Genomic DNA, 27125 nt, shown 5'->3' on the forward strand with positions numbered 1-27125 from the left:
TAGAAAACGTTAACATGCACGATAGGTTGTGAAAAGATTGACTCTAAACTAGTTCAGATTTGGCTTACAGAATTGACGAAAGTGCTCCAGGAAACGGACAACGTGTTCGCTTAAAATCCAGTTCATGTAGCGCGGTCTGACCTGATTGATCAATCGCGTATATTGTAAAAAAAACCATTAATCGTCTTTCCGTTAAAAAACATATTTTTTACAGCAAAAAAATTTTTGCTAAATCTGGATGTCAATCTTATATAACTTAAAAAAAGTATAATGCAAATCTTTTCAAACTAAGAAATTTCTTTAGAACATATTTAAAAATTTAATGTAAAAAAGAATGCAATATATATGTGTGTATGTTTTATATATAAAACACATATACAAATACAAACATATAAATATCAAAATAACTAATTTCAATTTAAGTGATTTAAACGTGACTGAACTGCAAAAAATTACTGCGTAATTCTCTCAGATAAATTAAAATTAGCTTATTTATGTATATAAAAATTCAGATTTTATATTTAAAATATTTATTAACAGCAATTTAAATGATGGAAAGCTTTGCAAGTTACGATGTGGCAACATAATGCAAATATGTATATACCACGTTGTCTTTAGTTTCTTGTGTAGTTTTCCATCTTATATTTTTAAACTTATTAAACGTATAAAAAAGACTTACAGTAAAACTTATAGTGATACATACGTCCGGACTATAAAATACATTTATCCGGTGCACTGGCCACGATAATCACTTACGCACGTACGTAGAATCGAATCAGTTCATACGTTTATATTAAATATCATTAAATTAAAAAGTTCGTTCGGGAATGAGGTCAAGGATTACTATTATAATATAACTGTTCACAATCGCTCACATCGTTCACGGAAACACACTATCAAAATCGTCTGCACATGCACAAATAATCATCTTGAGCATTTTTGATGCGTCATCGTCTGGCACTCGACTTCTGTAAAAATATCAACATTATTTAATAATGGACAAAAAATATTAAACATTATTTAAAAAGTTTTAGAGATTATTGCAATAAATCAAATTATAAATAAATAAATTAGAGAGTTATGCTCCGAGTTAATAAATCAATTAAAATAGAAAAAAAGAATACCTTTTGGAAGCATAAGTTATGCTTGTAATTAAAGTTTAATTAAAATTATAAACGCTAAATCAATAGTAATACATGCCTTCGGGAGTCTAGAATACAACGCAGGAGGTTCGGTGTCGTTATTATCGTATTCGCTATCGACAGACGACGCAAAGTCGCTGTGCTCCATGATGCCCCACAAAGGAACGCTCTCAGGACCTGTGGAAGCCACAGCCAAATTGTTCACAGCCTGAGGCAGCACTTGGTAGGCTTTCTCGATTGATTCGAATGTATCGGACTTCTTCGTTTTCTTCGCATCTGTTTGCGCAGTCTTCTTCGATTCCTGCCTGTTCCTTTCTGCCTCCTTCAACACTTTCTCTTGTCTGTACTCGGAACTCGGTCCAGAAGGAGTTACACTTGGCTGAGGCGTCACTATATAGACGCGTTCTCTATCCGCAGAAATTCCCACGGGATAGTCTCGCCACATGTTCTCATCAGATGCGGTGGAAGCATTGATAGGGCTTATGGTTAAGTTTTCCTTAAACGAAAAAAATACAAAAAAAGAGATGAGACATTATTTTTTGTTACTAATATGTCTTTGAAACTTTTATTAATTATTTTTTCTGGCCAACATACCATATGGTTGCTAGCCGACCCTTTATATTCGTGATCGTTAAAACTGAATCCGCTCAAAGTAAAGGTCTTAACATTATCAGTGTGAGAATCAGTTGCATAATTAACGGGTTTAGTAGTCATAAAGAATTCATTAGGGATCTTCTTTGAAGGGAAAAGATACGGCTTACTCGAATTTGGCGATATTGTACTAACGGTTGTGCCCTTTGAATATTCCTAAATTAAACAAATGTAATTATTACTACTTATCATCTTTATTATAATATTTATTATAATATTTATTATAATATTTATTATAATATCTATTATATGTTAAAATTAGCATTGAAATTTTCGACATTGATAATCAAATCTATCGTTTTATCAAAAATTATCCATTATTTTATATCTAATTCATTTATAAATACACATATATATTTAAAAAAAATGGTATACCTGTATCGTCCAGTTATCAATATTCTTTTGCAATTTATGTACGTCTATGGAGTTGTTCGTTTTAGTATCAACTAATTTCTTCATAGTATCTTCGAATGTCGCTAAAGTAGGCGGCCAAGGTTGGAGAATGTGCGACGAGTTCGGAGGGCTAATCACTTTAAATCTGTTTATTGATTCTTCGCCGACGTAATTGTCGGCATGATTGAATTCACCTGCAGTAGTGTTTCTCTGAAGGTCCATCTACAATGAGAGTAGTAAGTCGTAAGCCACAAGAAATTGACCAATCATAGTCGATAATTTTTTTTATATTATATTCGACTGTGATTGATCAACTTTTTTACAGCTTACAACTTACTACTCCCATTGTAGACCCTTGAGACGGATGGAATGGAAGTGGTGTGTAGTGTACCGTAAAAGGAATGATAACCTGTACCTAAAAATTTCGATTATAGAAATATTATACAGTTATCATGATAACTTATTACTTCCGGTAGTTTTTCTCTTAGGATGTATTTTCCTACTCAAGAAACACAATTGCATCACCTGTTGTTTCCTGTTCGCATTTTGCTGCTCGGACGTCTGATCCGGGTAATTAACATTAACGTCACTAAACGTTTCTTCCGTTACGTTATCGTAAGGCTGCGTAATATCTCCGTTGTTATTTGATTCTCCATCTATACCTATTGAAATTGAAAAAAAAAAGCATTTAATTATAAAATATCTGTCTTGTCAGATGGCGGAACATTTCTTGTTCTCGAATATTTTTTATACCTCGATTTGCGTTATTATGGATATTCGTTTCCTTTGCCACGTTATCAAATGTATTGAAATAATTAGTAGGGGGATGAGATTCCGCTGGAGCGACGCCTTGATGCATTCCGAAAATCTCATTGCCAGGTGCCACGGTCGTCCCGGCAATCTCGGGGCTCTGAAAGCCCGTGAATACGTTAGAGGTCGACGGTATCGAGGACGAGTGCGTCCAACTTTCATCTCGGTGCGTGAAATCTAGCGACGGTGACTGCTCAAAATGTATTGAATCTCCATTCGTCCCGGAAGATCCGTCTAAAGTGTGCAAAGGTGCGTAAGAGCCCTCGGCGACGTTCGCGCTGGAGGACGGGTAGTTGTCCTGAGGGACAGGATTGTAATTGTTTGGTACTTGAGCGAAATCGGAAGTTCCGTAGCTGGGAGGATTTTGGTTAATTTGACCACCGGGCGATCCATTCGTTCCCGTCATGTCTCCGCCCGGATTGGTATAGCCTAATTCTTGAGGAACATTAAAATTCGGAGGACCTGAATACACAGGAGGAACAGCTCCTACACCCTGATAAGGAGGACCTGAATACATAGGAGGAACAGCTCCTACACCCTGATCCGGAGGACCTGAATACACAGGCGGAACAGCTCCTACACCCAGATTCGAAGGATCTGGATACATAGGTGGTCCATTATGCCCATTGTTGAAAGTAGGCCCCGGTACATTCATATAAGAGCCATTATCTATAGGTGCACCGTTCTCAGGAAACACTGGCGGTGGCGGTAGGTTATATCCCGAATTTCCATCGGGAGGGACTTGAGGATTGATTACAGGGGCATTAAAGTCTTGTGCTTCGTGGAGTGGCGGTACTGTTCCGAGAAACAGTTGCGGATACGGTATCGGAGGAATAAAGGAGCCGTCCTGTCCACCAGGCTGCGCGAAAGAAAAGTCCGGAACTCTGATTTCTTGCGAGGCAGCATGATAAGGATCGGGAGGTATTTCGTGAGTTTTAGGTAGCCGGTGCTCGCCACCCGGCGATTCAAGTGGCGGCGGTCCGTACGAAGCGTCTCCCGGATGTGCAAGTTCATCGTGCTGTATCGGCATCCAGGGGACTTTGTTGCAAGAATTGCAGCTCCTGGCTTTAATCGGAGCAGGATAACCCGAATGATCGTTGGCAGAGGGCAAAGGAAGGGGTGGTTTCTCATAATCCACAGGGGGAGGACCGTTGTAGGTAACGGGTGGCAGAGGAGGGGGTTGAATATACTGCGGATACGGGGCCCCAGATTGACGTGGTGGCCGTAGCGGCGGCGGCGGCGGTGGTTGCGAAGAATGAACGGATTCGGGGCTGAAGGGATTCAACCACCTCATCAGCCACTTGAAGTACTCTGGCTTTGGAGTTGTCGGTGGAAATTTCGCCAATCTTGGGATTCTGTCCGGATGAAACCTCGACGGTGGCGGTGGAACGAGGTATTCGCTGAGTTTACGAATGTGTCGAATATTATTTGGTCTACTCCAATCATTTTGGTCAGAGAAAATCCCGTTGATTATGCAGATCACCAGCAGTAAGAATGGCAAGATCTGAAACAAAACAAAACCATTTTGCTAGCAAGAAGATGCTAATGTTACTATTTCGAAATCTGTAAATTATTTTATTATAATTAAGAAACAATGACATTGGAAATAAAAAAAACACCTTCGCTTTAAAATGATTTAACAAAATATTCGTCAGTAACCCGAATTTTCACTACGCAGTCATAAGTAAGAATGAAAAGCAAATATTCATTAAAGTAATTGGATGCATGGACTAACAATTATTTTTCTCTTTCTCAATATACCAGGTATCATTTGTCCAAACGAAATCTCGTGCGCATTACATTATTATGTACACTTTCCGCAACAGTCAATGACGTGACGGAGAATAACGTGCGGTGAGAAGCGAACTGGGTCGCACCATGAGAATCATTCTACGCCGCCGAGGATTATGTATGCCGTGCGTGAAACTAGACGCCTTCTCCCTTGTTATTCCAGAATGGAGTCCTCGTTGGACTCGGTTTTCCTCTCCTTAGTCCTAAATTCAGCTGATTACCCCGCTTTAAATTGCGCCGCTTGCAATTTACGCATGTGCAAGGAAACGAACAATATTGCCGCACCGCAAAAAATTCTTCACTCGCGAAGCGGCTAACAATTGGTTTGCCACTGCGTTTAAACTGCCGCAAATCATACGCTGTCGTCATGTTAGTAATCCTCAGGTTTCACATTCGTTTAACGAACTGTTAAACGTTATTAGATTTCGCTCTTTGCATATTCCTAATTCCGAAATTGGCTTTCAAACCGAGTGAAAAGCAGTCGCGTAATTGTCGTTCGAGGTTCCGAGGATCTTCGACCTATTTAACCGACATAGAACTCCGCAATCATCAAGAGATTCTGATTCCATCATCATTACCGACGGTAAAAGGTCATAAGGTGTACGAATGCAGTGTTAGTATAAGGTCAAGAATGTGCCACGAGAAAGGATCACGGATGCAATTCCAGTCCAAAATTACTTCTATTCACTCACTCAGTCAATTACTTATATAAAATTATTACCTCATGTGATTATATTCTTTTAGAGACAAAAATTTCAACCTTTTATATATTTTATATCATTTATATATATTTATATATTTTTTTATGTCATTTCTATATGCATATCTTAATGATCTTAATCAATTTCGTTGACATTTAATTTCTCAATTTATTGTGACGCATTTATTCTATGTTGTTATAATTTTTATGATAAAATATTTGAGTCACTACAAACATTTCTCATGACTAAGACATTGAAATTTGTCTGACAATAAAATTACAATTATTACAGTAAAACAAAAAACATTAATAACACGTTAAAGATTGTAATACATGCAATACTTGCTGCAATTTTTTAATTTAATTTTTTTTTATTAACAAATATTTTCTCTAGCTAAAATCTGCGGAGAGTTTTTCTCTCGAAGGCAAAAAACTTTTCGATGCTAGGAAGCCTTTACCACGGAAGGCCGCGAGGAAAACGAAGAAAATGTCGAAGAAAGGCCGGGAATTGTCGCGATTCGCAGCACCCGCGGCAACGTTGAGATTCTCCCACGTCGATTGAATGCGAGGGAGAAAGAGCTCTCCACGTGCCAGTTCTTCGCGTACGTGCGCGCGTTGCCGCGTCGCCGTTCACGTGAGAGAGAACGAGAGTAAGTCGGCGGGTGACCGTGTTTGTCCCGCGAACCGGAAGCCGCGTAGGAAAGTGAAGAAACGGAAGAAAAGAGACGGCGCGCTCGCGCGCGCACGCTACGCGCGAGAAACGCTACGCGCCTCTAATAACGCGTTACGGCGATTTTACGCGCGCATGGGTGCACGTTATGCAAATTGCTTCCGACCAGGTCGCACTTTACTTAGTACTCCGCGCGCAACACGCGCAATTCGCGACGCGACGCGTCGCGTATGTGGTTTCGTTTACGGCGCGCAGGTGTTCGACGCCAAAGTAGTTTCTCGCCTGATGACTGACTATAACGCGCGAATCGAAATTATCACGCTTATCCCACGGAGATACTTCACGCAGTAGTTAGAAAATTTTCCTTTTCCATATTTAACATTTACGTATCGAGCATCCGGACTTCGATGAAATTTACTGGACACGGTGGATTCCAACCGCAAAAGATTTCACATTTATATATATATATATATGCGTGTGTGTGTGAAATTGTGAAATCTTTTGCGGTTTATTATTATTATTATTATTATTAATTATATGTATATAATTTATTTATTTCATTAAATAATTAAATGATTAAATTCAACGCGCGCAAATGAACCCACTTGTTCCTGCGTGTGTTCATTCGATGTTGTTATATCTTCATCTGCCGAACCGATGTAGCACGACGCTATTTCCTAAGACGGACGTTAATGAGAAGTCAGTAGGCTACGAATACCCAGCAGGTATTAATCAAGCATGGATCGAGAATAATAGTGACTCCGCGCGCTCTTAAGTCAAGGATGGAATTAAGGATAGAAGAACAGGTCGAAATCTGCTAAGAAGCGAATAGGTCCGATTTCTCGGCTAGAGATCGTCCGGAACATCTGGAGAGCATCGCGATTTGGCGCACACAGGTCGATCGTTTACGATCGTGTCGAGTATATATACTGACGTATATCGATTCTCTTCCCTCGAACGTTTAAACGTTTCAGCCGTCACGTTCGGACGGGAGATTATGGTTCTATTTGGCCGCACGGCAAATATACCGCGGCAAATATACCGACCTCGGCCACAATTCAGCGGGGTCTCGACCCAGAAGTGCAAGGTGAGAGGACGCGAATGCATTGCACGAATGCATCAGCGTAACTACGATATTGAAAATCGGCGAATTGTAAGTTTGCTCTCGAAATATCAAATCGTTCGGCGTGAGCAGAATCGATAAAATTTATAATAAATAAATTTTATAAATAAATAAAAATGCAAAAATATACAAAGCTACGACATAATTATTTAATGCATAAATGTGTATCCTGATATACATCTCCATTTTATAAGTACATATTTTAATTTGCAGAGAGACACACTTTATCCCTGATGGAAATAATAACCGTTTGATTCGATGAACAAGTGTTCTCATGTAGCTGTACAAATTACCAACACGTAACAACGATGTGTTTGCACCTAATAACACGGGGCGGAGACCGCAAACTCTAATAATCGTTCGGCCGAAAGCGGTGGTCGGTACAGCCGCGCGGAAGTCACTCGTGCGGTTTTCTCATTAAGAACGTCCCACGCTGCCGCACAAATTAATGATTAAAACGTCCGATTATTAAAATTGATTACGCCACTGCGGCCGTGCCGCGTATATACAAACTCGTTGCCGAAGATGTGAAGATGTAGTGCCCGCGCACACATAAAACGAGTAATGTAGGTAAGTGGGCTGTGGGTATTACGACGAGTCCGCGGACGTACAGCGAGAGAAGAGACGAGAGATGTAACGCGCGGGGTCGTGCACGTGTAATCCCGACACATACGCGTGCGTGTGTGTGCGCGCGCGCGTATGTCGGAAAATAAATGTCAGCGCTAATCGAGACGAACCGCTGCCGATAATGAGGCTGCGCTCTCATTACGGGATAACGTCGCCCGAAATGAAACGATCATCGCGTACGAGAAATTCTGCGAGATATCTCCGTGAAATCGAGACCGAACATCAACGAGATCGATATTTACAGGCAAAACTTTCGATGTTCAAGTAAAGGCCGCTGCTCTCTTTGGTAACAAAATAAGACTTCGTAATTATGACATTTGATTTTAAAAAACAGTTTTTCAATCTTCTCTCGAATGTACGTGAAATGTATTTTTTGTTTGTTTTAGAAATATCAGGTTTCGTAAAAATTTTGAATTAAATATCATAAACGTAACGCTGCGCGGAAATTGTGAAAAGATAATGGTATTATCCTGTCACTTTCCACAAGGTAGATTCTAAATTCCCGTGGGAATAGTCGAGTGAAAATCGGAAGAGATCGCGATGAGATCTTCTCGAGAAAAGACGAGCCCTAACGGTGCTTCAGCGGCGCGGGAGACAATTACAGGAGCGTCGAGACAGAGAGAGTTAACTATCGTATTTACATCGCGGGCTGCTCCAGTTCGACGTGCGTAAAGAAAAATACGGCGCAAAGCCGTATTTTGTCGCCCTCATATGGGCTTCTTAAAGTGAGAAATCGCGATGCTCAACGTTTTACTGCGCTTAATTGAAGCCCACGATTTCGAAACGCAGAAGAAACTTATCTCGAGCAAATTGTCGTCTTGTTTAGAAAATGACAGAGGTAGCGTTGTCAATTTTTCTTTAACAAGCTTTCGCGATTTAAAAAGACCGTTCATCATCTAGAGTAAGAAATGTAGAAGAATCAGATTTGAAAATATTACGAAGAAAGAGTATCACGATCTGCATTGGCTACGTCATTATTGATTCATCATAAACTCTTAACAAATAAAAGGAGGCTCTTCCTTTGTTTTATCAATGCAAAATGAATATATCAATTAATATTTCTAACTTTTACTTCTCTAATTTTCATTCTTTAAATTATCTATAAAATGGATGTTGAACCACAGATTTCTATAGAATAGATCGCTAACATGCTACAGTTTGCTAACAGTTATGCGTTAAAGCCAGACGCTATATTTATTCAGTAATCACATACAGTGCTTTATGAAGTAGTGTTTGTGTACATTTAATAATATTGGTTAAAATTTTGACGTTTTGGAATGTAATCTATTAGTGGGTAAAGGCTACTACCCCCTCTCCAGAGTTATTTGGCTTCACTTTATTTCCCGGAACTAGCAATCTATGATATATAGAAATCTGTGGTTGCAATATATAAATTACATGCAGATACATTTTGATTCAAATATTCATAGACAAACTATGAGAGCCTTGCATATCCGTCGAAACAAGATACTAAAGTATCGAAGATAATATGACACGCGCACACTTCGAGTAGAAAAGCTTTATGTTTGTATGGATATCGCACGCTCGTTAAGATCTAGTATTGACACTTTTCTAAAGCAGAACTGATAAAGCGTGTAAATGGAAAGCGACTTTTCTTTTTGTCTCTTCTAAAAAGACAATTTCTCGTAGTTTAACCGTTATCAGCACTATTCATATTTGCTGATAAAATTTGAACAGATATTACCTGAAATTGAGATAACGGTGTAGATAATACATGTCAACGCTATGAAGTATTAATAATATTTAAGATTCAGATTTGAATCTTGAATTATATTATACAATAATTGAAATTAGAGAAGGAATATTCTAAGAAATTATTTGAATTATTCTAAAAAGTTATTTTAAAAATATTCGTAAGAGAGAAATATTCTAAAGTTATTAGAAAATGAATATTAAAGACTAAGATTTTCCCTTAACTAATAAAACCTTCGAAAAAGACGGAGGTACTTTATATTTAACAGTTTGTTAAATATAACAATACGTTAAATTTTAACTTTGCTCTCATGTCTCTTAATTAAGCAAATTAAAATAATATCTATTTTATGTAGAAATAAATATTTTATTATTTATTTTTTGCGTTCCGCACTTCAGTAAAAAGATTACAGCTAAAAAATTATTAGCACCTTTACGTTTATAAAAGCTGATACGAAATTTCACGAGAAGTAACGCTGATATCGAGTGTCTTTCTTTTATAATTTCAAGGTACTTGGTACAATGATCTTGGTAATTGTGACATGAATAAAGCATTAATTAAAAGACATCTGCTGCTGTATGTATTTTTGGAAATCGGGACTACGTGAGACACGTGCAAACGGAAAGCGATAGATTTAGGTCAGCCGAAAGAGTTTCCCTCTTCGACTGGCGATGTGCCGAACGGCCTGATCGTTCGCCTCGAAAGCGGCTTACGTCTTCGTCACTTATTCGTCGTACTGACGCGCGCTATCGTCGATTCACGATGTGCATAAATCAACCGTGACTCTCGAGATACAACGCGGGTAGTACATTAACATACTGCTTCGACGACGGCGCTCTCCTGGCTAATTAAAGAACGTGACTGTGAGTCAATTTGCATGGAACCATAACAACTTGTTCAAAGAAATCATAATTTTGGAACTGAAACTCGATTATTAATTTTGACAAATAACAATAGGAAAAATTCCTTTCTATTTTCTATATATAATTTTTTCTTTATTTTTACTTTGTAAATTATATTTAGGATATAAAAGTACAAATTGCCAAAAATCGGCTGATAAAATAATAAGAAAAGATCAAAGAATGTTTATACATATGTACGACGTTATTTTCTAACGATAAAATAATTTGTGCAACCATATTTGAAAAAATGCTTTATCTCTGGTTATTTCTTATTTTTCTACGACTACAGCGGTGCATATATTACAAAGCCTCTTAATTGACAAAACAATGTTTGATATTAACGTAAAGAGCTCTCGCGCGTTTATTACATCTATGTAATGTAGATTAGACTCGAAAGCGGTGTATATATTTTCCATGTAGTCAAGGCTCTCACGTTTCTCGGTACATCATAATCGGCTCATACAATTTGCTTCGTTATCGATACCGCCAGTAGAGAGAATTATAGCGCGTTAAAATAATCCATCATTAAATTCGCTAGAACGATCAAACGCAAGGGTAACAATTTGCATTTTTTTTCAGCCGGCATCCATCACAACATGAAGATAATGAAGAATGCTTGCCTTTTGATAACAAATATTCTCGTTGATATTTTAATGTAATAAAATATATTTTATTAGTGTAATAAAATTATATTTCAAAAATAGTTATATTGCACAAACATTACACAAATTATCAAAAAGTTTCTATAATTTTTTTTTATATAATTGATTTATAAATAATACATAAATGTAAAAAAAATTGCTGCCTTTGCTATTAAACACTTTTCATACAGATATATAATTTGATAATAATTCGGTAACAATTTTTTTTGCTAGCTAGTTATAATACAATTTGACACCTTCATACAACATCAACATACAATCAAATTCCATTCGAAAATCTCTGAAATCTCTTCCACGGCAATAACAGTTCCACAATTGCTCGGTGACTTTGTTCCAATAATTAATGATCTTTCATTATTAGTGTTACTCACTCTTCGAGCATTCATCTCTCCTACAATATCTCCACCAGGAACATGTCACATGTGCACGCGAAACCAAAATCACACTCGTCCTGAATCTTCTTCTGAAGCAAATTGAATTCCCGCTAGCTTTCAACCTTGTACCGTCATCACAGCGCGTAATGCGATCGAACGGGCGCGCGAGAACACTATTCTCTTCCTCGCCGCGTGAAGGTGAAGGTTGAAGTGGAAGGACGCAGGATCGAGACCGCACGACCACGCATGGGAAGGGGGATGGGAAGAAAAGAAAAAGATGGGAGGAAAGATGCGCACTTGACCAGGGTCAAAGAGAGAGTCCATTGGAGCGTCTTCAGCCCAAGTCACTTATATACATTTGCGCTTCTCTCCTTCTTTCCTGACACCTCTCTCTCTCCCTTCCGTAGCACCTTTCCCTCGCTCCAGAACAAGGATTCCTCCGTGTAGATTCAGCCAATCTCTCTCTCTCTCTCTCTCTCTCTCTCTCTCTCTCTCTTTCTCTCTCTGAGCCTGCAGCTGAATGTGTGGATTAGAGTGTTTTTCCTATCTACTCAAGAAAATCTCTTGCCCTCGGTCACTCTTGCTAATGGACATCGGCAAAAGTTACCTGAACGCAAGGGTCTCTGACTGGAATGTCCTTAATGCAAGTTTAACGCTTCTTTGTTCGGAAAAATGTATTGTCGTCGTTTCAGGTAATATTTTGTATTGTACACAATTTATTTTTTTTTTAATATCTACCTTATATACTGTAAATTAAATTATTAACAATAATCTCAATCATTTATTTTCATTTATGTGTTAAATTATTATTAACGATATTTATTAAATTATTAATAACGATTGTACATTAAAATTTATTAAAATCTATTTAATGTATAAAAATATATATACAAATGATATAATTTTACCAAGGTAGAAAATAAATCTTTAATTTTAATGGCGAGATAGAAAATAAGTGTTCAATATGAGCAAGACATGTGCAAAATAAAATTTGTTTCAGTATAGATACAAGATGTGCATGCATAATTGATGCATAACGCCAGCACGCACGAACAGGCAGAATATTACGTGCGGACATTAAATCCAGTTGCAACTTTCTCGTCGCTTTCTGGCGATTTTGTATTCCGCAGACTTCACCCTCGATTTCCTCGTTGTAAGGCCGCCGCGTTTAAAAAGCGCGCATTCTGAATCGCGTCCGACATTTCACCTGAAAAGAATCGTCGGGGATGCACAGGTGCCGTCCTGACTTCAAACAACGTCGAAACGAAACACACCGCGGTTATATTTTAATCCGGTCGCATTGATTTTCGATAATTACGTAACATAATAGAGTCGATAAATTATTAATTCCTTGAATCAGTAATTTGAAAAATAATAAGAATGAAAATAAGAATTGAGAAATAATAAGATGTTGAAAAAAAAGTTAAATTCGCACAAAAGGATACGTCGAAAAAAATTAAGAAAAACTAATTAATGAGATCAGAAATTCGAGACAGAAAATGCGCAAATTCGTGGCAAGGCCGAAGATAAATGTCCTTACTTTATCTTGTTTTACATCTTAATTGTCTTTGATAAGAGTACGATTAACACAATTAAACCATAAAATCTCTTTGCTATAAATGAATCCGACACTCGCGTCGAATCTTTTGTTCGCACGCGACAATGGATCGCTTCTCGATCGTCGTTCTTTTGTGCCTTTACCCTTCCTTCAAACTCGTCAGTGGTCAGACCACGGCGCAACCTATCTGCACGGAGATAGGTGCTTTTGAGATCTACGACGGGACATGCAAGAATTACTATATTTGTGTGGACGACGGCGAGGAACTCAATCCGGTGATATTGTCGTGCGCCAGTTCTGCCATATTCGATTATCTTCAGGGTAAATGCGTATCTGAGAGCACGGCTACGTGTCAGCAAACGACGACAATGGCACCATCGACCACGTCGGCACCACTCTGCCTTAGATACGGCAGATTCCCGATACCGGACGTGGAATGTAAGAAATATTACCTGTGCTACTGGGACGGTATCAGTTACACGATAATGGGTAACCTCACGTGCCCGAATACGTTGATATTTAATCCGTTATCGGAAAAATGTGTATCGCCACAGACGTACCAATGTCCAGGAACGGTCGCATAGGAATAATGGAACGTAATCGTCATATCGCATATGCACATTTACAGTCTATAAAATATTTGTGTAACGCTACAAAACTATCATCTATCTATATATCTATATATCTCTTAAGGTAGGAATATTAACAATAATTAAATTGTTTCGAAATAGAAATAAATATTTGTTAAAAGTGACAGTATTTGACTTTCTAATTATAATAAATGCATGTAATTGTTGATTAATAGATAACTGATGGAAGATGATAAAAGGTGTGTCAAGTATGTAAAAAGTGCTATGTCAATTAATAAACTTTCAATAAATCGAGGGATTAAAGAAGAGAAAAGCGCGAATGTAATTACTCATGATTATAAATCATAAACGCATTTCCGACATGAGATGGAAATTATAGGCTGATAGAAAATGAATAAGGCGCTCTGTGAATACCGCGCGCTTAACAGTTATGTTTATTATCCGGCGGATTATTTTCAACTTAATGGAAACAATAAAAGTACGTAACAATTCCTCGTTAGTACGATCGATTAAAGATGCGATTCGGCCAATGCGATTGCGATTGCCAATGCCAATGCCGGTGTTCACGATTAATTGTTTTCAAGCGTTATAAACGCGCATGCTATAATTGTTCGTACGATAATCGGACGTTAACAACTTTAAAAAGATTATTAAACGCTGTAAATATCAGCTTCTCGCGAACATATTAAATAGTGTTGCGAAAACAAGTAAATCAGTAAGAATTATACCAATATACCGAACAATAAATTTTTATTTTACAGTAAAATAATTTTATTCCTTTTCTCTTAAATGTATATTACATTGTCTGTAAATTCATTTATATTTGTCTACAAATATATTTATATATATAAGTGAAAATAAAATATTCTTTTTTTTTAATCTGTCGTTTACCATCGTATTTTAAAAGACAAAAGTTTGATATATACTGTAACGTTTTTTTGGTAACATACATTGATATGATTATAATGTACATAAGGTTAAAGGTGCATACAACGTAATCTTTCATTTCGTCTTCAATGAAATCATCTTTTGACATTACAAAATAGCAAAATAGAACGTAATCTTGACATACAATTCAAGGAAGGACTTTGTACAGTGTGAATTCAGTGAGACTTCTAAGATTGCCACCCATCGGCGCCTCCTTGATCCTTTCGTTCGACCAGTGTCCCACCTCTCCCGTGGCCGCTCTTCTTCTCCTCAAGTGAGCATCTCTGGGGGTTAAAATACCCAAAATGTTTGTTTTGATGGCTTCTTTAACTTTATTGAGCGGATTCAAATTATTTTCCGTCAATTTCGATATCATATCCTGCATTCCGACCACTACATCTTCCTGTATTCCTGGTAATGTCCTTCGCACGACTTCCATTTTTGTTTCATTACTGATGTCACTTATCGATGGCACTACGCTTTCATTTTTTTCGTTAGTTATATTTTTTTCACTTTCTACATATACAGCGCTACTTGTTTCCTCTTCGGAAAGTTCCTCTTTATATGTCGTCGGATTATATGTCGTTAAATTATATGTCGTCGGATTATATGTCGTTGTGGTTAATTGTACGTTTTCCATCGTTAAATTAGCATCATGAGATTCCGAAGTATTTGAAAGGTCAACATCGTAGCTAATGCTCACTGTTGTCGAAGGCATTGTACTTTGATCTTCTCTAGTTAAGTTTCTTTCACTTTCTGTACCATTTATTTCCTCTTCAGAATAATTCAAGGTCGTTGTGGAAAGTTGTATATCATCGTTCATTAGCTCAGTGTGATTAGATTGTGAAATATTAAACGAATCAACCACAGAATCCGTGGGATCGGAAAGATTTTGCTTAACAAATTTATTTAGATCTTCCATTTTATCATCGAGACTTCTTCGTCTTCGTCTTCGAGATGATACCTCTTGCTCTTGATATTCGGAGTAATCATTGCTAGCATCGGCAGATTCAGAAGTGAACTGTTGCGAGATCGAATTCTCAAATTCAGAATTTGTATACTCCAAGTCTGCGTCATTAACGTCGAAAACATCATTCGGTTTTTTGCTGATGAACCTCACGCCTCTTGTCAAGTTACTCAAGCTGGTACAATTTAGCAGTGCGCTCATGGTCTCCATATTGACGGAATCGTTCAAAGATTTCAATTGCTCAAGTATATTAGGATTGATATGATGTTCCGGATTCTCGTCCAGCAATAAATGTTTCTCCACCTCGACCAAGTTGTGTTTCTCCTTGTTCTCGTTAATATGCTCCAGAAGGACCTTGACCTTCAAGGTCAGTTTGTGCTGTGGTGTACTTATAGTCGTGCTTCTTCGAGTCTCCGGAATCGTCCAAATGCTCTCACTCTCTCGAGAGGTCAATGTAGTCGTTGCTGTTTCGATCGTTTCTACTTCCTCGGATGGTTCTAAATCAGTCACGAATGGCGAAACTTTCGTCTGTATTGGCGAAGAAGTTATATCAAATTTTGATTGAGCCTCTGTGCTCTCTTCCTCGGGACATACCTCCGAATCGCACTTTGTGATCGTCTCAATACAATTTCCGGACTCGTCGCAGCCTTCCGCGCACTCCTCGCACGATAAACCTACCTCGCCGCTTATCGTCGATGACAAGGTCGTTGATTTGATGATCTTCGTTGGCGACGTTATCGTCGACATAAATTCTTCTTCCTCGCTAGTCTTTAGCTCAACCGTCGTCATCCCTTCAATTGCAGTGGTTTCTTTACTTTCCTCGGACGGCACTTCTTCGGACATCGTGGATTCGGACTCGATAATTACAGTTCCGGTTATATTTTCAGTCGAAATTGGGGGTTGAGTTACCTTATCCAATATCTGACCACGTTTTTCAGTTTTCTCGAACTCGCTAAATTCAATTGATGATCTTTCAGTTATAACATCTGTCCCAATTTCATCTTTACCTGATGTCACTGTCTCTATGCTCGCCGATGAAACATGGTCAATTTTTTCTAACTCTTCGCTTATCCATTCAGTACCTTCACCACTGCCCTCTTTGAGCTTCGATTCTTCCGACGTGCTTGTCATGATCTCTGTTTCCAATGAACTAGTATCGATAAATGCTTGATCCGTTGATTGAGGCGCTTCCGATGATTCCATGGAAATAGGTGCAAATGGAGTCGTCTCTTCGATTACTAACTCAGAAGTTTCTTTCTCTTCTCTCGATGAAGATTGCGTCATCTCGTCTAATTTCTTCTCGACAGAAGGGTAAAATGTCACTTCTCTCGTAGTTACTTCTCTACTACTAATTGTCTCGGATATCGTAGTTGTTTCCGTTGTAACTACTAATTCAGGAAATAATTCTTTCGAAGAGGGTGTACTATATATTTGCATTAAACACGCTGGATCTGACGAATTCTCTTCGCAATCTATGTTTTTCTCCTCACTTTCTTCAATCGTAGTCAGTATTTTGGGAAGGGTTGTTGATCTTCTGGAGTCCGAGTCTTTCACTTCCACTTCACCAAGTGGCGTTAATAATTTCGAATCTGTGAATAAACGATCTTCTTCGCTCTCGCTTTCGGATCTGTGCTGCAACTCGGTAACTGTTTTTTTAGTTGTTTCCTCTTCAATTATTTCTCCTTCAGTTGTGCTGAATTTATATTCGTTTTTTAATAAACTACTAGGTAAGGTCATGGTTGCTTCGCAAGCGCCACTCTCCGTATTTTCGCAGGATAATCCGGTAGTGTGTTCAGTAATAGTTTCCGTGAGTGTGCTACTCTCATCGATTTTCTCGGAAGTTTCCGTGCAGGGTTCTTCCTCCGTTGTCGTTGCCGTCAGTTGATGCATTTTGGGACTAACTTTAATCTCCACTCTCTTCTTCGGATTTTTCGAGCCGTCATTCAGTTCTACGATATTCTTACTAACTACCGGCCCGACTCCACATTTCACTTTTTTGTGCTGCCAGGTGATGACATTACCAACGTGACTGACCGAGGTGAAATTGACGATTCTGCTGACCATCGTGTCTTCGTCTATGATCTCGAACAGAGCCGTTTTGCCGATGTCGGGATCGTCCGCCGTCAGCTCGCCCTCGAACCTTTTGCATTCGAGATATCTTTCCGGTATGGTTGCCGAGTTCTCAAAGGAAATTGTGTACTCACGAATAACCAGTCTCTTCGGCGGTTGAATGGCCTTGTCCTCCTTGATAGTCGTCGTTTCAATCCAGCACAGAGTGATGTCCTCGCCCTCGTGAACGCTGCCAGATCTTTTTACCTTAGAATTGTTACCAACCACATCGTGAAACTCCTTTTCCACGGTTAGCGTGCTGTCTGTTGTATTCTCGAGGAAGCTACTCGAGTACCTCTGATTCTTCTTGTTACTACTCGCACAATTCGTCGATATTTTTTCCTTGGCTATTTCTTCCAATAATCTGTGACCTTTTTCTTGTTCTACGACCGTCATGATATTTTCCGTCGTGCTTTGCTTATGGCGCTTATGCTTATCGCGATTGTGCCCGATACGATGACGCTTACCGCGATGAAAGACATTCATATTTACATTTACATTCCGATTTATATTGCTGTGCAGAAAAAATAGAAGATCAAATAGTTAACAATAACAACAGACATCGCAATATATCTTAAGTTAATGGAGTAAATCTTTGGATGTTTTAGTTTTTGTTATTTTTAATACTATTGCGAGTTATATATTTTGTACTTTACTAGATGGAAATATGTTAATTATACATTACTTTTGAATTTCGTCATCTTCGTCATTTTCATCATTTTTCTCGTCTGATGTCACATCTGATCTTGTCTCGTCTGATGTGACATCTAATGTCGCCTTTCTCGAACGAGAATTTAAAGTAGTACCACCCAAAGCAATTTGAGAAACTGTTTTTTTCTCTTTGAATGCATCTTGCATCTGAAGAATTAAACAAGTGTCAAAGAAAAATTGACAAGTTTGAACGGATTTGAAGAAAATAGTTTAAATATAAAAGCACGTACAAATTTTTGTGTTTAACATGAACAGATTTGAAGAAAATAGTTTAAATATAAGAGCACGTACAAATTTTTGTGTTTAACATAACAGACATTTACATAAACACACGAAATTATCAATAATCCCCAGAGAAAGAAATAATTAGAATTTATCTATAAAATCCACTTACGTTAGGTCATTGAATCTAAATCAAAGCGTTGTAATTGCATGAAGCAAGATTGATGAAGAAATATCTGAAGAATTGTTTTAATGGTCGTTTTAATGAAAGTGGTAATCATGATAAACGATATAATATGTCAAAACTGCTGTGATTATCTAAATTACTTAAAAAAATGGAAAGCATAAATAAATTAAATTACAAGAATATAAAAATGTCTTGGAGACATTCTTCAAAATTGATCTGAAAAGAAAAAAATTTAACAAAAGTTTTATGGCATAAGATATTCCAAATAATTCAGTAAGAAAGATTTTTAAAAACATTCAAAAATGTAAAAATCGTTTCTAAAAAAAATTCCAAAACTATAACAATAAAGATAAATTAAAGAAGAAATATTAGCATAAAGTAAAGGATAAATTTATCATATATTAAATTTATATTAAAGTGTATATGCAATACACAAACACACATACAACACATACACTTATAAATACAAACATAAAATATGTATTTTAATATAATAAATATAAACGTAAAAATATGTATTACACGTACTGGATTTGAATGAGGGACAAGTGGAATCGCAGCATTATATCTCAACCAACAGCAGATCTGTTTTAATCAAACAAATGTAATATTATATCGATGAAAATTATCACTGATAACATTATCCAAATAAATGTCCTTCAATGTTAATAATATGCGTAAATTGAAAGTAATACGTATTGTAATACAAGCCAATAAGTAGTTTTCCAGAGATACATGGGAAAGTTTCATGAAGATGTTCGATATCGCCTGGCGGCGATTATGTATATACGATTTAATTTAGAAAATGTCGGTTTCACAATTGATCCCCGATCAAACCATGCAGGCTCGACGATATCTCGGCACGCGAGATTAACCAGCGAAACAACTGCACAATGCGTCGGCACGAAAGTGAGAATAGTCAAGGAATAAAATATAAGTTACGACACGATAAAAATGGCAATATTTCACTGAGATTAACAAGTTTTAGCTATCAAATTTTGATATATTTATAGCATTAAAGCGAAAGAAATATAACTAGCTACAATACACATACAATAATTAAGTTGACGAAATAAAAAGAGAAATCCGTTAGGCACATAATATTCTTGATTGAAAATACATTTTATTCTTTTTATATATTTTTTAATAATACTTTTTATTATTTATTTTATTTTAATAATACTTATTATTATTTTTTGTTTTAATGTCTTTTCCTTTTATATATTATACATAAGAGAAATTATATGTAATTCAAATATTGTGTAAAAATTATTATTTTTGTGTTTAGTATTGCTAATTTTTTCAAACTAAATAAAAATATTTCATAACTATATTTTTGTAAAGTAAGAAAAAAGTATTCTTTTCTAAATTCAATCTTATACTAGCTTTTAAATAATGCGATTAAACAGAGTAAAAGAAAGTGACTTACCGTAAGAATGAAGAGGAAACTGTAAGGCGCGCGAACCAGCATCGCCGCCAAAGTGTCACTTTTTCGTTTATTCCAGATTTTCTTTTTTACTTCGCGGACGGCAAACCTACATTCAACAGGGACCAGATCAGAACTCCTAGTCTTATCAACAGAATTCCTAATCCTTCACTATTTGTATACTAATCTACCTTGACACAGTGTCAAGATATCTTAGCTTAGAATATTTAACTTCTAATTAAGAAGCGATCACCCAACAACTGAATCATATTTCCAGAAAAAATCGAGCCGCTGTTTGTCATTGGTACTGACCACGACAAATGATGATAGCACGCTGACGGTAGCACCCGTCCGATGTCGAAGTCCGCTCTTATCCAGTCGAGTTGGCACTCAACTGGACCTAGCACCTTCGGTAAATGCGAAACACCGCCCCCACCTATCATCAAATCCCTCCAACCCCGCTCCTTTTTAAGAGCCCCCTCGAATCAAGCATCACGATTTTCCGGGCCTGTTATCAGCAGCAGCAGCAACATCTCGCCTCCCTGTTCTGCGTCTTAATTTCCCTAATATTTCCTCCTCGGTTTTCCTTATCATTCCAATGATGAATTAATCAGTCGATATCTCACCTGCCTACGCGTTCCAAACAAAAATCGTTTGCCATCGTCGGAATAATTATGTCGTCAACAGCTTTACATGCCCAAGCGACGAGTATTTCGTTCAAGTTAATTCGACACAATACGATCGGTTAACAATTGTCGAACAATTAGTCTTGGATAAAACGTTACTTGCCATTTTTGAACTTCCTGTCTATAGTCAATAGTACCTTAAGTAAATGTCTGAAATTTTTTGCGCTACTACTAAATTTTTTGATATTTAAATGCAACTATTATCAAAAGTTAAATTTAGAAATTTCTTGGCGTCTTGGAAGACCAATTCCGATTTCCTTGGACTTATTAAAAGATTCTACTCTCTGGCTGTATTCATTTCAATTTAACAGGCAATCGATAATTGATCGTGAAACATTTAATTTGAATTTTTCGTTATGCACGATAAAGCCCTGTCGCTTTGTTCAGCTTTATTCTCTATGTCAAGAACATTTCGCTGATCGCATTTAAAAGTTTAATAAACTGCAGTTGTCCCGCGTCCTTGGATTATGATAATGTAGGTTCACGCTCAAAAAGAAGGCTTACACGTTTTTCTTTATCTTATATAATTGCATTTGATAGCTTACTTAAATATATATTCATATTACTCTTGTGATTTAAAAATACCAAAATTTTTTTAATTAATTTTTATTTATGCCATTTTGTTTCAGAATGTAATTATAAAAAATTGTATGACATTCTATCTCTTAGATAGACTCTTAAACATTCTCTAATAAAATGTTCATAATTTTTTATTGCAGAAGCATTCTCATGCTTTTAACAAGGAGCAGATTATATCTCTCCAATATAAATGTCTCGGCAAATAAGCACACGTGAAAAAATTAAGAACCGGTTTTTTTTTCAATGACAATTAACGTGTATTCCTTCTTTTTTCTCTCTCTCCTTATGTTGCTATGATTAATTGGCGGACGATCGCTCGTTACCTATATGTTACACAGCTTCATCTATTGTGCACCGGAGAGAAGTAAGGCTCGCTTTATATGTTCCTTTGTCTCCTCGCTGATAGTTTTATCGCTACTGACGCCAAGATGCAATAATTTACGGACCATCACGCACGGATGCTGATGATCTCTGGTCCCCAGAATCGCTGATGGCAGTCGTTTCCGACTTTACAACATCGTTTCACCTTGCAGCGGAAGTTCTTCTGCGAGGAAAGCCAGGTATGCTTCACCAGATAATGGTGAAACTTGATTAGTTTTTCACCAGATAATGGTGAACTTGATTAGTTTTTTTTTTTAATTATTTATTTTACATTAAAAATGCTCTTATTTAAAGTTATACTTACGAAAAAAAAGAAACGTATAAAAAATAGTCTCCTAATTTTAATATATATAGATATAAAAGTTAAAAATTTTTCTTTTATTTTTAAATTTTTCCTGTGGCAATATTATAAATACAAGAAATGATCAACATTTTGTAAATCTTTGTACTTATACCTGATCTAATTATTTTCATTTGATAAACGCCAATGAACGTTGCACTGTTGCACCATGATATAGTTTATTAATAATGTTTATAATAGTGTCAATAACCTGCGTACTGTAAACGATTCGGCAATTCAATTGGATAATTGCGATCGGATTAACTCGACGATTTTAAGTGGCTCGCGGCGATCGTTATTACGCCGAGCGGCCGGCTCGATCGCTCTCGTTTTGATTTGACGTTGCGTGCCAGGCGGAAGAGTGCCGGAGGAAGACGGACGGTTGTCGGCGTGGCCGGCGTGAGCTCGGTGAATAGAAGAGGAAAGGGGAGTGTGTGGAATCGCGTGCGAGCGCGCGAAATCGTAAACGCTATTGCGCAAGGTATTAACCGGATCCACGAACGCCGAAATGGAGAACGGGGATAGCGTGCGCTTTGATGTCCCCGCGATTGATTGGAATTTACGATTCCCACACATGTGCCGCTTATAACTTCTGTGATTACCTCGCGCCGCCATAATCGTCGATATTATAGCAATGACCCAACATCGTATTTCGCCGCATTCTAGCTCGCCTCTCTGAGAAACTCGCAGGTAACTGCGATTTTATATAACGACTTAAATCATTTTGTCATATCTCTAATTGCCTTCGTATCAGCGCACAATAATTAATATATACAATTCTCTCCTTTTAGATTACAATAAACACAAGTCACTCATAATGAATTCTAATTACTCATTTCCGTTTGCCAAAACAGCATAGAGACATTAGCCAATGAAATGTTAATGCGTTCGTTCAAAGGATGTTGCACAACGTCCTATTGGAAAACGTGTTTCGATGTATCATAGCTGTCGCAAAACATTTTGCGGTAAAATGTGAAACTTAATGTGAGGTCCAGTAGGAGTTAGACTGTCGTGTGCATGCCTGCAGTAGCATGTAGTAAAGATATATCATCGTGCACGGTTGGAACCTTGAGCCAAAATCCTCTTGCCTAATATACCGGTGAAAGGAGGTATTTCTCCCATATAACAGAATTTCCACGAGGCTGGTGCAGTTTCGATTAGTGTCGCCTGCCGCGAATGACAATTTGATCGGCGAAATATAGCCGATCAGTAAATTACGTAGAAAGTTCAATAAAATATCGTACAGTTATAATTACCTTATTTATTGACATAAGTGAAATTGATTTGCGGTAACGCCATCAATTTGTTTCGCAAATTTCTTTTGATATTCTTACGTTATTATTTCTATAATATTTTTACCGCTATTAAATAACAAATAAATAATGTGGTTCATAATTATTTGCATGGCGATAATAATCACGATGAAGATTCTACACGACTGGCGTCGACCATCAACATTTCCTCCAGGTAAAATACAATATATTTTATCGCAAACATATTTTTAATAAATCAGACTTATTAAAAAATTATTTATACGATAATTCCAAAAAACATTTGTGTTACTTTTTTACATATTGCTTCTATTGCTATATTTATAATTCGTAATAATTCTCACACATATACGGTATATTTTATAAAAGTAATAATCAATTGTAAGACAAAGTAATTTTTTTATAGAAATAACTATAGTATTAATATTTATCCTGTGAAAAATGTAGGCCAAATATTAATAATCCAGTTATTACAAATGATACTTTTATTTTATGCTTTTCCTTCAAAAAGCATTTTTCAAAAGCACGTACACTTTTCACTGTTAATATTCTATTTTGTCGCGCAACTTACGTGAATATATAAGACATTTGCAAAATATTCTATTCAAGGTCCCCGCGGTCTGCCAATCATAGGAAACATATTCGACCTGAAACGTCTGGTCGACGAGACGAAGTTTTATTCTCACGCCTGGTGTCGGTTAGCCGACATTTACGGACCTATTGTTGGCTTGAAACTCGGTGTAGCCGAACCGCTCATCATTGTTTCCGGTAAGGATGCGGTGATCGAAATGATGAGTCGATCTCAGTTTGACGGCAGACCTAATGAATTTGTGCATAGACTTCGAACGGGAGGTAAACGGAGAGGTGTGCTATTCACCGATGGCGATATCTGGCGAGATCAAAGAAGGTATTTCTGAAGGGTGTTGATAAATATAAATTAACGAAAAAACTTTATGTTAAATAATTTAAATAATTTCATGTTCAGTAATTTGTTTTAAATAATTGTTATATTCTTGTATGTGCGGATCATACTTTTCTTCATACGGATCAGTAACTCTTCTTTAACAATTTCCCGATATTTTCAACAAAAATTTTTCGGATTAAATCTTTGAAGTATTACTGTTAGATTATTTTCTTTGCTTTCAAAGAAGAATCAGGTCAGATTATGACTTATTACAAATTACATAGGTTTGTTCTGAGAACGTTGAAGGAATTTGGATTCGGAAATGTTACGATGGAGGACATAATATTAAACGACGCGGTTTCCTTAACGAGTATGGTAGAATCGCTGGCTAAATTGGGACCCATTACCAATTTGTACAATATTACTTCCATAGCTGTTCTGAATAGTTTGTGGACATTAGTCGCTGGAGCCAGGTACGCTGTAAAGCTTATTGTAAATTGAAGGCAATTAACTATATACATAGTCGAAAATAACATCAGGATATATATTGTCGTAGATTTGATTTGGAGAATCCAAAATTAGCAGAGATTTTATCAGTGGTAAACGAGATTATCAGAAATACCAACGCCACTGGTGGTATATTAACCCACTTGCCATTTTTAAGATATATCATTCCAGGGCTAACCGGATTTACCGCACTAAATCAAAGATTGACACGAATGTGGCAATTCATCGGGGTAATGCAATGCTCGCCCATTAGCGGCATAATTTCTATCTATAGACAGAAATGTGATATCTTTACAGACGGAATAAAATATCCTCTTTCAGACCGAAATAGCAAGGCACAAGCAAACTAGAACGCACGGCGAGTTCAGAGACTTTATCGATGTTTATCTAGCGGAAATGGACACCATACAATCAAGCCCAACCGTATCGTCTTTTGACGGTACACAATGCTTCACAATGTACATAATTACATAAATGAGAAATTTTCTTACGTATGATGAAAACACACAATTTAAATATATTACATTTTTTCTATATTACATTTATCAATCGTTATTAGATTTTTATATTAGAGATTATTAGATGTATGTACATGGACACATCGGTTGCGACACTCTTTTTTATAAGTTTCAAAACGCACTAATATTTTGCAAATGCGGAGCATGATTGGTGTTATACTGTCTCTAAATATAGTACATCGTGGTTCGCATTTGCAAAATATTAGTTATTTATAAAATATATATTAATATATTATGTATATTAAATATATATTAGAAACCTATAAAAAAAAGTGTCGCAACCTATGTGTCCACGACTGTACATTTCATAATTTATAAAAAATAGCGTAACACAAAAAAAAACAGTACAAAAAGAAACGAGAGAACATATTTTTTAATATTTTATTTCAATCCTTAATACTAGATTATGTATTTAATTTTCATGAAAATAATTGCAGAAATATTATTTTTGGTTTCCAGAAGAGCAATTAATTGGCGTTGTGAAAGACCTCTTTAGCGCTGGGGTAGAAACAACAAACAACACGATTGGCTTTATAATAACGTATCTCGTGGTGAGGCAGGATGTGCAAAGAAAAGTACACGAGGAAATCGACAAAGTGCTCGGCAAGGAAATCCTACCTCGCGTAGTGTACAAAAATCGGTATAATCGAACTTAAAAATTTCGCTTGCCACTATTAATATTATTTCGTTAACGAACTATTGCGCAGATGTACGATTGAAAAAATTTTCAGATTGCCGTACTTGAACGCGACGATAGCGGAAGTGATGAGACTGGCGAACGTCGGTCCTACTTCAATTCCTCATCGGGCGATGACTGATTCCGTTCTACTGGGCTACGAGATAAAAAAGAATTACACCTTGCTGGCTAATTTACGAAGCGTGCACATGGACGAGCAGCATTGGGGCGATCCGAAGGAGTTTCGACCTGAGAGATTTATTAATGACAGAGGAGAGTATGTCGAGGATCCCTGGTTAATACCGTTCGGCTTAGGTAAAGAAAAATATATAAATACTTCTAACAGAGCTGAAGATAGTAATATTGACGATTTAACAGGTCATAGAAAGTGCCTGGGCGAGATCTTGGCGAGAAACAGCGTGTTCCTGTTTACCGCGTGTCTACTTCAGAAATTTCAGTTCGTATTACCTCCCGAACATCCCGAGCCCATTTTAGACGGTGTCGACGGCTTCACTATCGCACCACCTCATCTAAATGTCGTTGCTATAAAAAGAAAATGACTGTTTAATTATTGTAATAATAAGTGTAATATTTTTATAACGATTCTATTCATAAAAAGAGTAATGAAATACTATTTTTTCAGAAGGATATTGCAATAATTAATCATCATTTTTTTTACAATAGCAGCTGTTATCTTTATTCTGTTTTTAAATACAAGTTTCTATCTCAAGTAATGTTAGAAGATTCTATTTACATTTGATATACAATTAACACGTTTTCTATTCACAAGAGAAATGCTTACAAGAAGTCTTTTTACGTTCCGCAATACTCGAGGGAACGTCATTCCCCAAGGAGAACAGAAAAGTCAAAATAATATCAATTTGACGTCAAATTGACCGAATTTACGTCATTTTTTACATTATGATTAAAATCTAGATTTCAAATGACTAAAGAATGACTTTATATTGACTTTTTTAATAGTAGATCGGAAGAGCACACGTCTGAAC

At 36.9% G+C, this 27125-nt stretch overlaps 4 protein-coding genes across 6 annotated transcripts; 2 read left to right on the plus strand and 2 right to left on the minus strand.

Annotated features, from left to right (window-relative positions):
- Positions 1 to 513: 513 nt before the first annotated feature.
- Positions 514 to 11878, minus strand: LOC105452631. Of its 2 annotated transcripts, XM_011693913.1 has the most exons (8): positions 11557 to 11878; positions 2940 to 4500; positions 2712 to 2848; positions 2524 to 2601; positions 2169 to 2408; positions 1737 to 1949; positions 1201 to 1638; positions 514 to 968 (listed from the first exon to the last, which is right to left on the minus strand). In XM_011693913.1, exons 1-8 carry the CDS (start codon positions 11569 to 11571, stop codon positions 948 to 950), a joined length of 2703 nt encoding a protein of 900 aa, XP_011692215.1. In that variant the 5' UTR covers positions 11572 to 11878; the 3' UTR covers positions 514 to 947. The 2 variants fall into 2 exon arrangements, with proteins under 2 accessions (XP_011692215.1, XP_011692216.1); XM_011693914.1 differs by lacking the exon at positions 2524 to 2601.
- Positions 11879 to 13195: 1317 nt separating this feature from the next.
- LOC105452632 lies at positions 13196 to 14473 on the plus strand. The gene is made up of 2 exons (XM_011693915.1): positions 13196 to 13810; positions 13923 to 14473. The coding sequence occupies exon 1, from the start codon at positions 13222 to 13224 to the stop codon at positions 13699 to 13701; it is 480 nt and encodes a 159-aa protein (XP_011692217.1). The 5' UTR covers positions 13196 to 13221; the 3' UTR covers positions 13702 to 13810; positions 13923 to 14473.
- Positions 14474 to 14575: 102 nt separating this feature from the next.
- Positions 14576 to 20830, minus strand: LOC105452633. 2 transcript variants are annotated; one of them, XM_011693916.1, is made up of 5 exons: positions 20569 to 20830; positions 20260 to 20365; positions 19359 to 19415; positions 18396 to 18568; positions 14576 to 18224 (listed from the first exon to the last, which is right to left on the minus strand). In XM_011693916.1, the coding sequence occupies exons 1-5, from the start codon at positions 20697 to 20699 to the stop codon at positions 14783 to 14785; spliced, it is 3909 nt and encodes a 1302-aa protein (XP_011692218.1). In that variant the 5' UTR covers positions 20700 to 20830; the 3' UTR covers positions 14576 to 14782. The 2 variants fall into 2 exon arrangements, with proteins under 2 accessions (XP_011692218.1, XP_011692219.1); XM_011693917.1 differs by lacking the exon at positions 20569 to 20830 and adding an exon at positions 20448 to 20560.
- Positions 20831 to 22692: 1862 nt separating this feature from the next.
- On the plus strand, positions 22693 to 27038 carry LOC105452634 (probable cytochrome P450 305a1). The gene is made up of 9 exons (XM_011693918.1): positions 22693 to 22932; positions 23034 to 23709; positions 24123 to 24420; positions 24702 to 24890; positions 24974 to 25154; positions 25246 to 25363; positions 25902 to 26082; positions 26174 to 26433; positions 26497 to 27038. The coding sequence occupies exons 2-9, from the start codon at positions 23625 to 23627 to the stop codon at positions 26676 to 26678; spliced, it is 1494 nt and encodes a 497-aa protein (XP_011692220.1). The 5' UTR covers positions 22693 to 22932; positions 23034 to 23624; the 3' UTR covers positions 26679 to 27038.
- The last annotated feature ends 87 nt before the right edge of the window (positions 27039 to 27125 follow it).

This window comes from Wasmannia auropunctata, unplaced genomic scaffold (assembly GCF_000956235.1).
Source record: "Wasmannia auropunctata unplaced genomic scaffold, wasmannia.A_1.0 LD336026.1, whole genome shotgun sequence".
Lineage (NCBI taxonomy): Eukaryota > Metazoa > Arthropoda > Insecta > Hymenoptera > Formicidae > Wasmannia > Wasmannia auropunctata.

What these genes read in the sequence shown, in the direction of transcription:
- LOC105452631 (XM_011693913.1), bottom strand. An exon ending in TTGATAACTGGACGATACAG is followed by an intron (nt 1,950 to 2,168) that starts GTATACCATTTT and finishes TGTTTAATTTAG; the next exon opens with GAATATTCAAAGGGCACAAC. An exon ending in TGTATTCTAGACTCCCGAAG is followed by an intron (nt 969 to 1,200) that starts GCATGTATTACT and finishes ATATTTTTACAG; the next exon opens with AAGTCGAGTGCCAGACGATG.
- LOC105452632 (XM_011693915.1), top strand. Translation starts at nt 13,222, where the DNA reads ATGGATCGCTTCTCGATCGTCGTTCTTTTGTGCCTTTACCCTTCCTTC.
- LOC105452633 (XM_011693916.1), bottom strand. Translation starts at nt 20,699, where the DNA reads ATGATAGGTGGGGGCGGTGTTTCGCATTTACCGAAGGTGCTAGGTCCA. An exon ending in GTTTCCTCTTCATTCTTACG is followed by an intron (nt 19,416 to 20,259) that starts GTAAGTCACTTT and finishes TGATTAAAACAG; the next exon opens with ATCTGCTGTTGGTTGAGATA. An exon ending in TTGTCCCTCATTCAAATCCA is followed by an intron (nt 18,569 to 19,358) that starts GTACGTGTAATA and finishes TTAATTCTTCAG; the next exon opens with ATGCAAGATGCATTCAAAGA.
- LOC105452634 (XM_011693918.1), top strand. Translation starts at nt 23,625, where the DNA reads ATGTGGTTCATAATTATTTGCATGGCGATAATAATCACGATGAAGATT. An exon ending in ATCTGGCGAGATCAAAGAAG is followed by an intron (nt 24,421 to 24,701) that starts GTATTTCTGAAG and finishes CAAATTACATAG; the next exon opens with GTTTGTTCTGAGAACGTTGA. An exon ending in GAATGTGGCAATTCATCGGG is followed by an intron (nt 25,155 to 25,245) that starts GTAATGCAATGC and finishes ATCCTCTTTCAG; the next exon opens with ACCGAAATAGCAAGGCACAA.